General features: G+C 47.8%; 1 protein-coding gene across 1 annotated transcript in view; it reads left to right on the top strand.

The window, feature by feature from the left end:
* The first annotated feature begins 8,187 nt into the window (after positions 1–8,187).
* LPCAT1 (lysophosphatidylcholine acyltransferase 1) overlaps positions 8,188–14,878 on the top strand; it is a 47,143-nt gene continuing 40,452 nt past the window's right edge. The window contains exon 1 of the mRNA XM_036280090.1: positions 8,188–8,378. Coding sequence (XP_036135983.1) covers positions 8,244–8,378 — 135 coding nt within the window. The 5' untranslated portion in view covers positions 8,188–8,243. The remainder of the gene's footprint in view (positions 8,379–14,878) is intronic.

Below are 14,878 nucleotides of genomic sequence, written 5' to 3' on the forward strand. Positions count from 1 at the left end.
GCGTCGCCTACACGATCCTATTGCCCACGCTGGAGGGACCTTGAGGAAGTCACAGACACAGCGGCCCCTGCCCCGCAGCTCACTGGGAACACTGCAGCCCGATCACCAGTCCTCAGAGCCACTGAAGCTGATGGACTGCCAGGGACCTGAGTGGCTGAGCTTCCCACAAGGGCATGGCTGAATCAGGGTCCAAGTCCTGACCCCTGGTTCTTGTAATGGTGACCTTATTTGCAGGTGTGATTAAGGTAAGACCTGGAGATGACATCCAATGGCTGATGTCCTTATAAGAGAAGGGAGAGGGAGACTGGAAACCCACAAAAACTACCCTGAATCTATTAAAGAAATTGAATTTAAGTTAAAAACACTCCCAGAAAGAAGACTGCTGCTTCACACCCAGATGTCATGGGAAATTCTACCAAACGTTTAAAGAAGAAATAATGCCAATTGTACAAAAGCTCTTCCAGAAATTTTAGGACCAGAGAATACCCCCAGATCATTCTACAAGGCTAACATTGCTCTGATATCCAAACCAGATGTAGACACAAGGAGAAAAAACCATCAAGCAATATCCCTGTGAATATAGATGTAAATATTCTTTAAAACGTTTGCAAATAGAATACAGGCTCATGCATCACGCCCAGGCAGGAAGATGGGGTGTCCACTCACCGCTTCTGTTCAGAGCTTTCTCAAGACTCTCACCAGTAAAATCAGGCAAGAAAAAAAAAAGAAAAGGCATCAGATTAGAAAGGAAAAACGAAAACTATCTTTATTTGTAGACAGCATGATTTTCTACCTAGAAAATATAGAACCTATGAGAAAGCTACTAGAACTTGCAGGTGAATCTAGTAAGGTTTCAGGACACAAACATCTATATAATAAATCATATTTCTAATACTAGCCATGAACAATGAAAAATGAACTTTTTTAAAAGTACATGTACATACAGTAGCACCAAAAAATTAAATAATGATATATATGACAGATGTATAAGAGTTGTACACTGAAAGCTATAAAACACTGCTGAGAGAATTAAAGAAAGGTTAAATAAATCAAGAGATATGCAATGCTAATCAAAAGACTCAATAGTGTTAAGATGCAATTTCTTTCAAAATTCGTGTATGAAGCCAACATAATCCCACCCAAAACTGAGGAGGAATTTTTTCTGTGGAAAATCACAAACTGATTCTAAGATTCCAGTGGAAATGGGAAGGACCTGGAATAGCTTGAACAATTTTCAAAAAGAAAAACCAAGTTTAGTTTGAAAAACTAACACAATGCTGCCTGATTTTAAGACATACCACAAAGCTATAGCAATCAAGATGACATAGAATTGTCATCAAAATGGATAAACAGACAAGACAGGACAGACTTCCAGAAGTAGAAGCACATATATGTGGTCAGTTGAGTTATGACAAAGGTGCTAAGGCAATTCTGTGGAGAAACAACAGTCTTTACAACAAATGGTTGAACAATTATATATCCATATACAAAAAAATGAAACAGGCTTGTAGCTATACCTCACTTCATACAATAATTAGCTCACAAAAGATTATAGCCCTAAATGGAAAATATGAAATTATAAAACTTCTTGATGAAAACAGGAAAATATATTTATGACCTTGATTTAAGCAAGGCCTTTTTAGATATAACACTGAAAACACAACTCATTAAAAAAAAAGATAGATTAAAAAACACACACAAAACATGAAAAGCAGAACTGAAATAAATACATGCTCTGTAAATAAGTATCAGGAAGCACAGAGAGTCCCAAACAAGATGAATGTAAAAAGGCCTACATCAAGACACATCATAATCAAAATGTAAAAGGTTCAAGACAAAGAAAAAATCTTAAAAGCAGCAAGAGAAAAGAGGTTAGTTACCTACAAAGGAGCTCCCATAAGACTGTCAGCCAATTGCTCAAAAGACCCTTTGCAGGCCAGAAGGGAGTGGCAAGAAATACTGAAAGTGATGAAAAGCAAGGACCTACAACTAAGATTACTCTATCCTGCAAAGCTATCATTTAGAATTGAAGGACATATAAAGAGTTTCCCAGATAAGAAAAAGCTAAAGGAGTTTATCACCACCAAACCAGTATTATATGAAATGTTGAAGGGTCTTCTTGAAGATAAAAAACAAAAATATAAACAATAAAATGGCAATAAATTGATATCTATCGACAATTGAATTTACAAACAAACAAACAAGCAGAACAGAAACAGATTCATAGATATAGAGAACTTTTTGATGGTTGCCAGATGGGAGGAGGGTCAGGGGGATGGGCAAAAAAGGTGAAAGGATTAAGAAGTCCAAATTGGTGGTTAGACTGAAGAACCTCAAAGGGAAGGGGGGAAGTGGGGCAGGAAGAGATAAACCAAAGAACTTATATACACATAACCAATGGACACAGACAATAGTGTGGGGAAGGCAGGAGGGGGGTGGGAGTGGGAAGGAGGTGGCAAGGGAGAAACAAGTGAGGGCATCTGTAACATTCAACAATAAAGATAAATTTAAAAAGAAAAAAAGCATAAAATATTTGGGGACAGAAATAGAAAAACATAGATAAGATCTATAAATTATAAGCAAAATTTATAAAATATTGCTGAGAAAAAGAAAGCCTAAATAACAAAGCACGAATAACTCGATCATGTTAAGCTGTTGATTTTCGCAACTGATCAATAGAGTCAACACAATCTCATAAAAATTTCAGCAGAGCCCTGGCGGGTTTGGCTCAACGGTTAGAGCGTCGGCCTGCGGTCCGGAGAGACCCGGGTTCGGTGTCCGCTAAGGGCACGTACTTCACTTGCAGTTTGTCCCCGACCCTGGTTGGTCATGCGGGTGGCAGCCATTCGATGTGTCCCTTTCACGTCGATGTTTCTCTCTCTCTGTCTCTTCCTCTCTCTCCCTCCCACTCTATCTGTACAAAAAATGGAAAAAAAATGTCCTCGGGTGAGGATTTAAAAAAAAGAAATTTCAGCAGATGTTTTGGGGGATATTAACAAATTGATTCTAAAATGTATATAAGAAACAAGCATCTAGAAGAGTCCGAACAATTTCGACAAAGAGGAACAAAGTTGGAGGACTTACATTATCTAATTTCAAGACTTATTATAAAGCTTCAGTGATAGAGACACTGTGATATTGGCATAGGTGTTGATGTGCAGGTAAATGAAACAGTATGAAGTCCAGAAATAGACCCAGTAGAAATGGTCACTTGATTTTCAACAAAGTTGCCATGGTAATTCTATGGGGCAAGATATTTTCTTCAACAAATGCAGCTGGAGCAGTTGGATATCCAGACAGAAGAAAATGTAAATCTGTGTCTTTACCATCAATTCATGCCATATACAAACATTAACTTAAAACGGAATATAGACCTAGATGTTAAAGCTAAAACTATAAAACCTCTGAAATAAGAAAATCTTTTTTATAAGTTAAAATTTTTTTATTTATTAAAAATATCTTAATGACCTTGGTGTAGGTAAGTCCTTCTAAAATAGGATATCAGGTGCATAACCCATGAAAGAAAGATATTGATAAATTGGACTTCATCAAAATCTAAAACCCCTGCCCTTTGGAAGATATTATTGATGCTTAACAAAACGTGTCAACACTTAGCTACTGAAAAGCACAGGATTTATTGTTTATCAGAATCTGTGGCTTTCCTGGGAGGTTCATCCAATGCAGGTGCTGGGGTCTCTCATTCAGCCCATCCACCTGGGCAGAGACAGCTACGTGGGACAGGGACATCGACCTGGGACAGGGACATCCACCATGGCCTCTCACCCTCCAAGGTCTGTCTTTACACAACCTCGACAAGATCAACACAACCAGGTATATTCCTCCACATGTGCCATGAACAATTAGAAAAACTTATTAAAACAGTAAGATTCCTCTGTTTTACCACTGCAAAATTATACTGTATCCAGGAATTAATCTAATAAAAATGTGGAATCTTTATGTAGAAAAAATTTAAATGCTCTCAAAGAACTTAAAAGACCTAAGTAAATTTAAAAAAAACATGTTGGTAAAAAATGCTTAAAATTACAAAGTATCATATCTTCTGTACGAAACATTCTATTTTCTGTATTTCTAATGCTTTAACATGGGGGGGGGGGGGCTTGCTGACCCCGATTGCCTCTTCCAGGGCCACCTGCCTGGGAGCACACCTTTCAAATGCAAACCAACCTATCCAGATCCAACACTCCCGCCCTCTCCTCTGTCAGGCACTCATGCGCAAGGCCACTGTCCCCTGCCCTAATCACCTCAGGGCAGATACCAGACAATAAGGGGCAGCCCCTACATCCTGAGCTCACTGAACTAGCCCATCCTAAACCTTTTTACTCTTGGTGGCCTGTTCCCTCCTGTGAAAATCACAATAAAGGGTTGTGCCCACGTTTCCCCCTCACTCTCTGTGTCCCCTGACCTACCCTGGTTTTTCCCCTGTGGCCCCATGTCCCTACATGCCTCTTGTTTCTAGAGAGCTGTAAAACTTCTTCCTTGATGATAGTCACCCCCTGTCTGTGTGCCTTACCACATCTGATTAAACCAAACTCCAGATACCCTGCGACACAATCTTACTAAAGCAATCTATGCATTTAATGCAACTTGAAACAGAACTTCCAGTAAAAACTTTTAGCAACCAGACAAATTGATTCCATTATTTGAATGCATAAGAAATTCTATGAATCACTGAGACAATTCTTGAAAAGAAGTACAGACAGGAATGCACCCTACTGGTTACTGAGGCACCTTATTTCTAAGGTATGGAAGTGAACATGGTGTGGTGCCGGCACAGGACAAATAAACCAGTGGAATAAAATAGAGCTCCCAGAAATAGCTTTTTGTTTTGTTTGTTAGTTTGTTTTAGAGAGAGTAGAAGGGAGGTAGGGAGAGAGAGAAAAATATCAGTGTGAGAGACACATTGATTGGTTGCCTCCCGCATGCGCCCAGCCAGGGCCAGGGATGAAATCTGCAACCCAGGTATGTGCACTTGGCCAGGAATTAAACCCATGACCCTTTGGTCCACGGGCCAACACTCTAACCACTGAGCAACACCAGCCAGGGCCCAGAAATAGTTTTATAAATACTTCTGTTCATGTCCAAAGTGGAGCCACAACAGGGACTGATAAATGGTTATGAGAATATTGGGTCACTATGTGAAAAAAAAAGTCTTTAGATTAAAAATAACCATAAAAAAAATGAAAGGCAGAACTAAGAGTAAATATTAGAAGAATATGAAGGACAACATCTTCCTTTCCTGTGAATAACTCTAAAATTCAACCAATAAACACACCACAAATCCCCAGCCCTGCAGGAACCAGCAGGCACCTGTCCTCAGTCCGTCCGGAGGATGAGAAACAGTTCTCTCTGTCTGGTCTGAGCATGGCTGGACGCTCCTGTGCTCCCTGTGTCTGCATTCCAGAAGGTTCCTGGAGAACCATGGAGGACTTGCCTTAGTAGTTAAAGAGCCTGTCTGGTGGTTTTTCCAAAACTGAGAAACTAAGTCTCAGAGATAAATTGAAGTCTATCCCCCTCTTCTGAAAGAAACTGCTTATAACCCCACATCCAAGACCAACTTATCCTAATCACGCTTCCAGGACCCTTCGGGACTTCTAGAATACTCCATCACAGTATTTAAATTGAAGCCTAATAGTAAACAACCAGTGCCAGCCAACCAACCTCCTAGCCTGCACCATTCTCCCTACAACCCCACCTGTCACTCAGCTCCCAAAAGAGAACTGACTTCCTCACACACAAAGGACCTTTGTCCACAGTGGGTAACCCATCCTGTTAGCTGTCTCTCCTTTCCAGCTGTAGCAGGAAGGGGTCCCAACCCCTGGTCCCAGCCCATCCCTTCCCCTGACCATGGATCCTCTGGACTGAGATGGGCCCATCTGTAGGTTTTAACTGCTCCTGCAAAGCCTGCTCTTTGCCTTCACCTATTAACAGGCCCTGAGAGTACCCTCCCTACAGCAAAGGTCCTGGATCTGCCCTCCTCCTCTCTACCCCCCACATCTCAATCTGTACCCCTTCCTTATTCCCTCCCTCCTCCTTCATCAGGCAGCTTTCCAGAAAGAGACTCCCGGAATTCCCACTCCCTGTCCACCACATGGCTCACTGCAGGGTGGTCTCCACTGCTGTCTACCACAACTGGACAGTTTTTAAGTTCTATTCGGGCCAGTTCTCCTGAGGGGGCAACTCCTGGACTCACCCTTCTGAGTCCTCCACTCCTCCACCCAGTTCTCCTGGTGACCTTTGGCCCTCGTTGACCTCCCCGGGCTACCACCGCTCTGTTTGTTGTGAATAAGTGGCGCACCCTCCCCCTTTCTCTCTTCTCCCTCTTCCTCCTCACTGTTTCCAGCCTCTCAAACTGCCCCATCAGCCTCCCCAGCCGGGCTCTTGAGTGTGAGATCAGAGCAATGACCAACTGAATCCCCGAAGATCAGTAGAGTGCTGATGGCCACAGAGGCAACGGAAACAGTGCCTGCCAGTGTCCACCAGCAAATAATGCCCACCACAGTCCCCAGGGCCTTCATGACATCACAGCACAGAGTGGAAGGCGATACTGCCACTAGCTGCCTTTCAGAGATGTGCTAAGCAAGGTTCAAGGAGAGCTCACTTGCCCAGGTCAAGCATAATGCTCTGAAGCCATGTTGGATCCAGCCCTGGTCTTCCCTTTCTTATTAGTGTTGCTGTGTAGGATGCCAGGGGAACCACTCGCCTCTCTTTTGGCCCCAATTCTCTCCCTTCATCAAAACACAGAAGGGGCCCAGCATGGTGATACTTCACCATGTTAGAGGTGAGAGTTTCCACTGGGTTATCAGAGGGTCCAGTCATTCCCTGACCCACTGCCCAGGAAGGGATGAGGCTGGGGAACCTCACAAATCACAGAAGCCCCCAATGACGTTTGACCTCCCTGTAGCACTAGAGCACGCAGGAAGAGCTGGGGCTCCTTCCCCTAATGTCAGATGCCTATGTGTGAACAGAGGGGCTGCTGGACTGTGCCTGAGTCATCCTTCCTCACCCACCACCTTAATGCCTGCTCCTCCATCTCCTGACTGTCTGGGCCACAAGGAGAGGTGTGTGGAGAAAGTTAGCTGGTCTCACTACAAAAGGTTTGAGGTGAACTTTTGAAATTTATAAATTTTGAACATGGAGCTACTTTACTTCTGCTCTAGTTAATAATGTTCCATAAATTAGGGATTCCCAAATGTCTCCTTTTCACTCAGAGAGTAATTCCATGAACCAGAGTAATTAAGGAATTGAGAATCATTTGATTCAAACCACTGGGTCCCAGGTAGCAAAGCCTCTGTGGATGCCTTCTGCTTGGTCCCACCATCTGGGTGGGCCCGTGGTCTGAGTGGAACACACGTGTTGGGATGTTGGGATAAAGCCTATCCTAACAGCTAGAATTGGCACAGACCAAGGAGAGTGCAGAGGAGAATCTCCATCAAAACCCCATCTGAGCGAGAACCAGTAACCCCATCTGGGCGAGGACAAGGCAGAGGGAAGAATAGTAGAGGAAACTGGGTCTGGCCGTCCTAATAGAACCTGGTATGCTGTGGCCTCTGACAAGTGCGTTCGGCCTGGCCAGGCCCTGCTCCTCCAGGGCCTCAAGATTTGAGCAGGTGGGGCGGTCTCGCACCCAGCCCAGGAGGGGGATAGGCCTCCACAACCACAGCCCAGGGGAGCGCGCGTGTCTGCCCTGACCCGGTCCCCGCGTCGGTCAGTACTGGAACCACGGACCGCGACCCCGGCCGCGCTCTGAGCCGCGGAATGGGGCGACGTGGCGGGCCACACCGCGCTGGGGACCGGACCTTCTCTTCTCCCGGGACCGAGCCCGCCGGCGGTCCTTGCGGTCCGGCCAGATGGGAGGAACTCCTCGCGCTCCTCGGGACTTGCGCTGCCCTCTCCCACCGTCCCCAGCGGACCCCCGAGGCCCTACAAAAGCTATCTGGGGGTGCAGGGAGGGGAGCCAGGATTGGACTGCCGCTCCAGGTCCGCGGTGGGCGGGGTTTGAGATGAAGCTCCGCCCTGCCCCGCCCTCTTCGGCGCCCCCAGCCCACGTCACGCCGCCGCCCCTCCCGCGCCTGCGCGGCCGCACACCGGCCCGCTCCAGGCGCCGCGCATCCTCGTCCCGCGCTCTGCTCTGCGCTCATCTCTGCTCCGCGTCCAGCTTCGCGTCCAGCTTCGCGCCCGGCTCGCCCGGCTTCCCGGCTCCCCTCGCAGAGGACGGCGCGGCCATGAGGCTGCGGGGACGCGGTCCCCGAGATGCCCCCGCCTCCAGCGCGGGGGCCGGCGACGCACGGCGGCTAGCGCCCCCGGGGCGGAACCCCTTCGTGCACGAGCTGCGTCTCAGCACCCTGCAGAAGGCCCAGGTGGGTGCCCGCCCGCTGTCCCGCTCACCCGTTGCCTGGGCCGTGCCGAGGGGCGGAGATGCGCTGAGAGAAGGGGTTCGGGGAGGGGTCCTCCGGCACGGCCCAGCCCGGCTGCCGCCCCTCAGGCCCCATTGGCCCGCGACCCCCACACTGCCCTGCGGCCCGCATCCCATATCCCGAATCCCTGCCGCCCTCACCCCATCCCAGGTCTTCTCCCTACTTTCCCGCCGCCTGTGCCCCAGACCTGGCTCCTCATCCCCTTCCCCAGTACGCCGTACCTCGTACTTGGTCCTGTACCCTTTTTTTTCTGATTCCTACGCCCCCACACCCCACCCCGGCCCCCGCTCGGTCCGCGCAGCTTGGTTCCTGGTTCGGTTGTCCACTCCCGCGATGTGCAGGCCCAGCGCGGTGCTGGAGTGGACTCCCCTGGATGTGACTTTGTCTGATGAGCTTCGTGTGTGGGGACCTAGTTGATCATTTGAGTCAGTGCCAGAGATAGTGGAGTACAAGCTATATAGGGTCCCCTGAAGATGAACAGCAGGAGAATTTGCACCTCTATGTTTGCAAGTTGTTTTCTGGGGAGTGTGCAAGGGATGCTCCCTTGGGGGTTAGTCGATAACCAGAATCAATTGTATACAACTTCCTTTCCAGCTTAAGAGGGAACAGTGTGTAGTGTGCTTCCATCTGGTTTTATTTGTGGGGGTTGTCTGGTCCTACCTGAGGGATGAGCGGCTGCAGGAAGCAGTAGGACCTCCACACTTGTTCCTTTTCTCCTGGTTTCTGATCTGGTGGAATGACTCCCTGGCTCTGTTGGATTTCCACACTCTGGTTGTGCATGGTGTTTGGATTTCTGTAAGATCACTCACAGGATGGCTTTTCTTCTGACCCGAAAACTATACACAGAAGCAGGCACAGATTTGGGACTTAAGTATTTGTCCAGTCGGTGGGGAGTATATTTCCAATTGTGACAAAACTTTTGGGCGGGACATTGAGAATTTTTTAATGTGTAAAGTAATTCATCTGAAATAATGTTAGAGTGGAAGTTCTTGAAGTCCGTCTAAAGCTGTCATTTTCCAGAACTCCTGTCTTTTCTCAAAGCACCTTCTTGGTGGTTGGTTGGCATGGATGATACGCCTTCTTGGTGGTTGGTTGGCATGGATGATAGAAGAAACTGGGCAGAGATTGAAAAGAGAATGGGGAGGGTGGTGTCCCTTGTGGTGATAGGAAAGGGCAAGGTTGACTCCAGATGGCTCCTGGTCCCTGTCTCTGTGTGTGTCCAGAGCCAGACACCAGTATCTGCCTACTGTGTGGTCTGCTTCTTTCATTTATAGCCTGGTACTCATCACCTGCTAGGTACTGTACCCAGCATACTAGGGGGTTAGGACACATAGTCACTTCCTCTGTGCTCCTGAATGGGCCCCCAACCATCAGGCCTGCCCTCCCCTCCCCCTGCCCCCTCGAGGTTCAGGGGGCCTTCCTCTTCTCACTGCTCTGCAACTTAGAAACCTCCGAGATGCCCTGGGGACCAAGCCAGCCCTGACTCCTTCAGGTGGTTTCCAAGGTCCCTTCTGGGCCCTGTCCCACCCCCACTCAGGCTTGTCACCTTTGGCTCCAGCTGCTACAGGGCTCTCCCTCTTTGTCTTGCCTGCTCACTCCCTGCCTCTCTGCTCCGCCTTCTTGGGTGAATAACACTTCCAGGAAAAAGATCCCTCTTCCCTGGAGGTTCCTGAAGGGCCACCTCCACATCCCTGTCACATTTGCAGCCCCCTCCCCCAAAACAGGTCTGTCCTGTCCCAAACTATATGCTCACTACCCAGGTGGGTGGGGTCCACTGCAGAGACTCAGCTAGTTGTTGAATGAATAAACAAGTGAAGAAAGAGGATGTCAGAGCAGAGTCAGAAATCCCCAGGTCCCCTTCGCCAGGGTCACAGGGTTGTAAAGTGGATGCTTGGAGCAGTGCCTGCAAGCTGTTCTTCCCTGAAACAGCTTACAGATCCTGGTGTTAGGTGTTGGCAGGCAGCATCTGGATGACATTCAGAAAAAGAACAGGTAGGTGGGATGTTTTAGCCACTAGGGAAGGGCAGGACACTTTGTGTACACCTTGTCACAATGTTTCAGAGAGCATAGTCAGAATAATCATATGTATTTGTAACAAAGTCATCGCTACTGCTCAGATATCTGCAGTGTGTGGCTGAGGGTGTGTAGCTCCTTGGTGTTCTCCAAGTTTAAAGTCCTACTCTGCAGACACATTTTGTTTTTCATCAAGCAGTGCTCTGTCTGCCAAGCCTTTTACCTTTATCTACTGTATTTTAGGGTAAAGTTTCCACAGAATGAATTGGACTATCCAGGCAAGGAAAGCCTGCCTCCCAAATCAATCAATAAATGGATTCAGCAATGACTGAAACACCAAGAGTGCTCAGAAACTCACCTAAATTCTGGCTAAGATAACCTAGTAAGGGGACCTGCATTTACTTGCTAGAATTTGCCAGGGAAGAGCCATTGCATGTCTGTGGATTAATGACCAGTTCATCTGTCATTTAACTACAGATTTAGCAAGGAGTTTAAGAATCTCTTTGGACAGAAAACAATACAGTAAGCTCTGAAAACCATGACTAATATAATATTGAAGAGTCACATGGTCATTTGTTGCTTCTGAAATCATGAAGCGGCTTTGTATCACCTGGGTTTTTGGGTACATCCCACTGGAACCCATGGGTTGTGAGTGCAACCCACCTCCAGATCTGAAGTTTCCCCATTTCTGAACTCTGTGTACCAGTGTCAGTGAGCACTTACTTCCTGAAAAGCAGACTGGCTTCCTGTACTCCTTGGAACTGAGTCCTGGGAGGGAGGAGGCTAAGGAGTGAACCCCTCCCCTGGTCTAATCCGGAGAGAGGATTATCAGGAGGGTTGAGTCCAGGGAGGCTCCCACCCACCATACCTGCAGGTGGCAGCCCTTTCTGGAATTTACCCAAAAGTGGGTGGTCTTTTTCTACAAGTCCTTATCCAGATGCCTGAGTTTCTATTAAAAAGAAAGAAAGAAAAGGAAAAAGGAAGGAGCTGGTGCCCTGGTCAGTCTCAACCTGGATCCTGGGTTAGGTGTGGCCATTCTGGAGCAGGTCTTGATATCCTACCTGCTGCCCTCAGTGTCCCCCACCCCCATGCACACAGACCAGGCCTGGCATTTCCCTCCTGTTTCACTAAACTGCCAGACTCTTGGGCCCAGCCCAGCCCTGCCCACCACGCCCATCCTGCTGCCCCTTGTATCTGTATAGTCCATGCCTTAGACTTCATAATGAGCAGCTCTTTATCCAGCCTCTCCTGTGACTCCAGCTCTCAGCTGGGGGTATGAGGGAATGGATAAGTGGGAGATAACCCTGTCCAAAGTAGTGTTCTAGAGGATCTTCTGGTGATAGAAACCCCTGGGGAACATGGGATGGAGAATTTCCAAAAGAGCATGTGTCACATGGGAGGACAGAGAAGGCCTCACCCTCCCTGGATGCCTGGAAGGCTGAGACTCCAAGCGGACACCAGGCATTGGGTCCCTCGCCACCTCTGACCACCTGAGAGTCTGATGGTGATGCCTCTGTTGGCACATTTGTAGCCCAGTGGGGTCCAGGGAAATTCTTAGTGTCCTTGTGCTGGTCACTCAATGCAGATTGGGGGGCAGGGGGAGGATCAGTCAAGGGTCAGGTGTACTTGGGACAGACCCAGGTACATCGTTGGGCCCAAGTCCCAGGCGGTGAAGGCTGCTTAATGCAGACATCTGACCTGACCTCACAGGGAGCCCAGCCAGTAGGGAACTGGCTTTCTGTTCTAACTCACCAGTTCTAATTTATGGAAGGATATACACATAAAACTAAATTGTGGCTAAAGGTAAGGGTGGGAAGGGAGATTCAAAGTTGAAAAAGGCTTTTATTTCAGTTTTTATACTCTTTGGTCCTGAAATGTGGATTTTTAACGTGTGTATGTTTTATATATGTGTGTGTATATACACATACACAGAAGCATATACACATTTACAAACACATATACAGAAGGATATACACATACTCATATACACAAAAGTACAGGATGGGGCAAAACTGTAGGTTTACAGTTGTGAGTACACAAAACACAGAAATGTTTTTCTTGTATTATTATTTAATTATTGTATTACTTTTCCATATGAACTACTGTAAACCTACTTTTGCCCCACTCTGTGTATCCACACACTCACACACATATACACAGACATATATAACACATTCACATTATGTATACACATATACAAAGGTAAATATACACACATATTCACAGAAATATATACATATACTCATACACACATATACACAGAAGTATATAGCATCTATATACACACAGAAGTATATGTAAACACAGACACATATACACAGTATATACATATACACTCTTACACACATTATATATACACATATACACAGAAGTATATATACATAGAAATATATATAGACACACACGCATATATATGGATGTATATATATACACACACAGAAGTAACACACATTATATACACACATATACACGAAAGTACATACAGTTTTGTTTAACAATGTCTTTAATTTCTTAGTACTGAGCAAAGTATAGTCAGCCATATTTCTCTTTTTAAAAAATCAGGATTTTGTCCCTGAAAGAGTGGTCACTCAGAAGCCATGCTGCAGTAGCTGGGCACCTTGCCCCCCCTGCTAGACAAACAGGCATCAGGGCTCTGGGAGGGCACACCCCAGTGGGAGACCGCCTGAGGAGGTACCCTGAACTTTCCTTCTCTGGTGGGCCTGACGCCCGCCCTGGGATGAGGGTCTTATATCTTAGCCCATTTATTCCCCCAGGCTCCCCCTGGAGGGGAGATGGATGACTGTCTCACATACAGAGCAAATGGCAGAACACTCCCCCACCCCCAGCTGGCCACCCTGCCTCACACCTTCCATTCCATCTGAGCTGAACCTGTCCTGCATCTAAGGAACAGTCAGACCAGCGGCCTCTCTCCTTCCCCACTGTGCTCTGACCAGGGTACAGACTGCCCAGGCTCCTCTCCACTCCTGCTCTGCCAACTGGCACCAAGGGACCAGTTCCAGGACCAATGTTACTGGTGTTGGTGAGCCACAGGCTCCTCGAAGCGGGGGAGCAGAGCCCTGATAGTCTGGGGTACTCTCTGTATCTGAGTGTGGGGTAGAGTAGTAGGTGCCCAGGTGGGGGGCTGCCTGTAGTTGGGGGTGTTCTCCCCACTGCTGGGAGCCCAGGACTTCTGGGGAGGGGCCCCCACAGTGGGAGATTTAGGACAAGCTGTCACCTGGCTCTGCTGGCTGTGCAAGTATTTGCTCAACAAATGGAAGCAGCTGGAAATGCTGGATTTCAAGATTCTCGAATTTCAAGATTCTTTTATTCAGACCATAAAGTAAGGCCCCTGGAGATAAGGGATTTTCTTCGGCCACAAGTCTGAGCTGAGCTGAACTGGGGGAGGGGGGTGGTATGAGCATCCTTCAGGCCTTCTGTGCAGGTGGACCTTTATTCTTTTTTTTTCTAATCCTCACCCAAGGGTATTTTTCCATTTATCTTCAGACATAGTGGGAGGGAGAGAGAGAGAAACATGGATGTGCAAGGGACACATCAACTGGTTGCCTCCCGCACGACCCCGACCAGAGCCGGGGATGAACCGCAACCAAGGTATGTGCCTTTGACTGGAATCAAACCCAAGATTCATTGGTCTGTGGGCCAACGCTCTAGCCGAGCCCAACGGGACCGGGCTGGGCCTTTATTCTTTAGCATCATTGTCCCTGCCTCCACAGTGTTGTAGTCTGCATCCTTCCACCTTTTCTGCCCCTGTGAGCCAGGTGCACCCCTGGAACATGACACATTTAAGCTGCGCTCTACCCCTGTCTCTGCCGTCTGTGAGAGGACACACCTGACTTCAGACAGTTAGAATGTAGGGGGGGGGGGTGCACTTAGGAGCAGGAACTGGGGCCTTCGCCTCACTTTCTCACCTGAGGCCCCTTGGGTCTGTGAGCCCCGAGCACAGGGACCTGCTCTGTCTGGGAACACATCCAGGGGCTTCTTGCCCTTGTCGGATGAATGGACATGTCCACCCCTGGTGCTTATAGCAGCACTCTAGTTCTGCCGGCCGGCCCTCCAGGTGCCACGTTGGGACCACTGGTATTCTGACCCTGATGTCGTTTCTGGACATCACTTTTTGGTGGACCAGGACAGGGTCTTCTTTGTGCCTGGCCAGTGCCCTCCCCTCCCCACTGTCCTTCACTTCCTCCTGAGTTACTTATCTCCTTATAGGGACTTTCTTAAGGATAAACCAGCACCTCCTAGAGTGGCCCTTGCATCCTGGCCCCTCACCAGGCTGCTTGTGTGGGGGCCCTGCCCCATCCCCCCGGGCTGCCCATCCAGCCTTTCTCGTCCTGGGATTTTACAACCATCTGTGGGACTCACAGCCTCCTGGGTCCATTTCTGCAAGTGGAGCTCTGTGTTCTATGGATATG

This window comes from Molossus molossus, unplaced genomic scaffold (genome assembly GCF_014108415.1).
Source record: "Molossus molossus isolate mMolMol1 unplaced genomic scaffold, mMolMol1.p scaffold_m16_p_3, whole genome shotgun sequence".
Classification (NCBI taxonomy): Eukaryota; Metazoa; Chordata; class Mammalia; order Chiroptera; family Molossidae; genus Molossus; species Molossus molossus.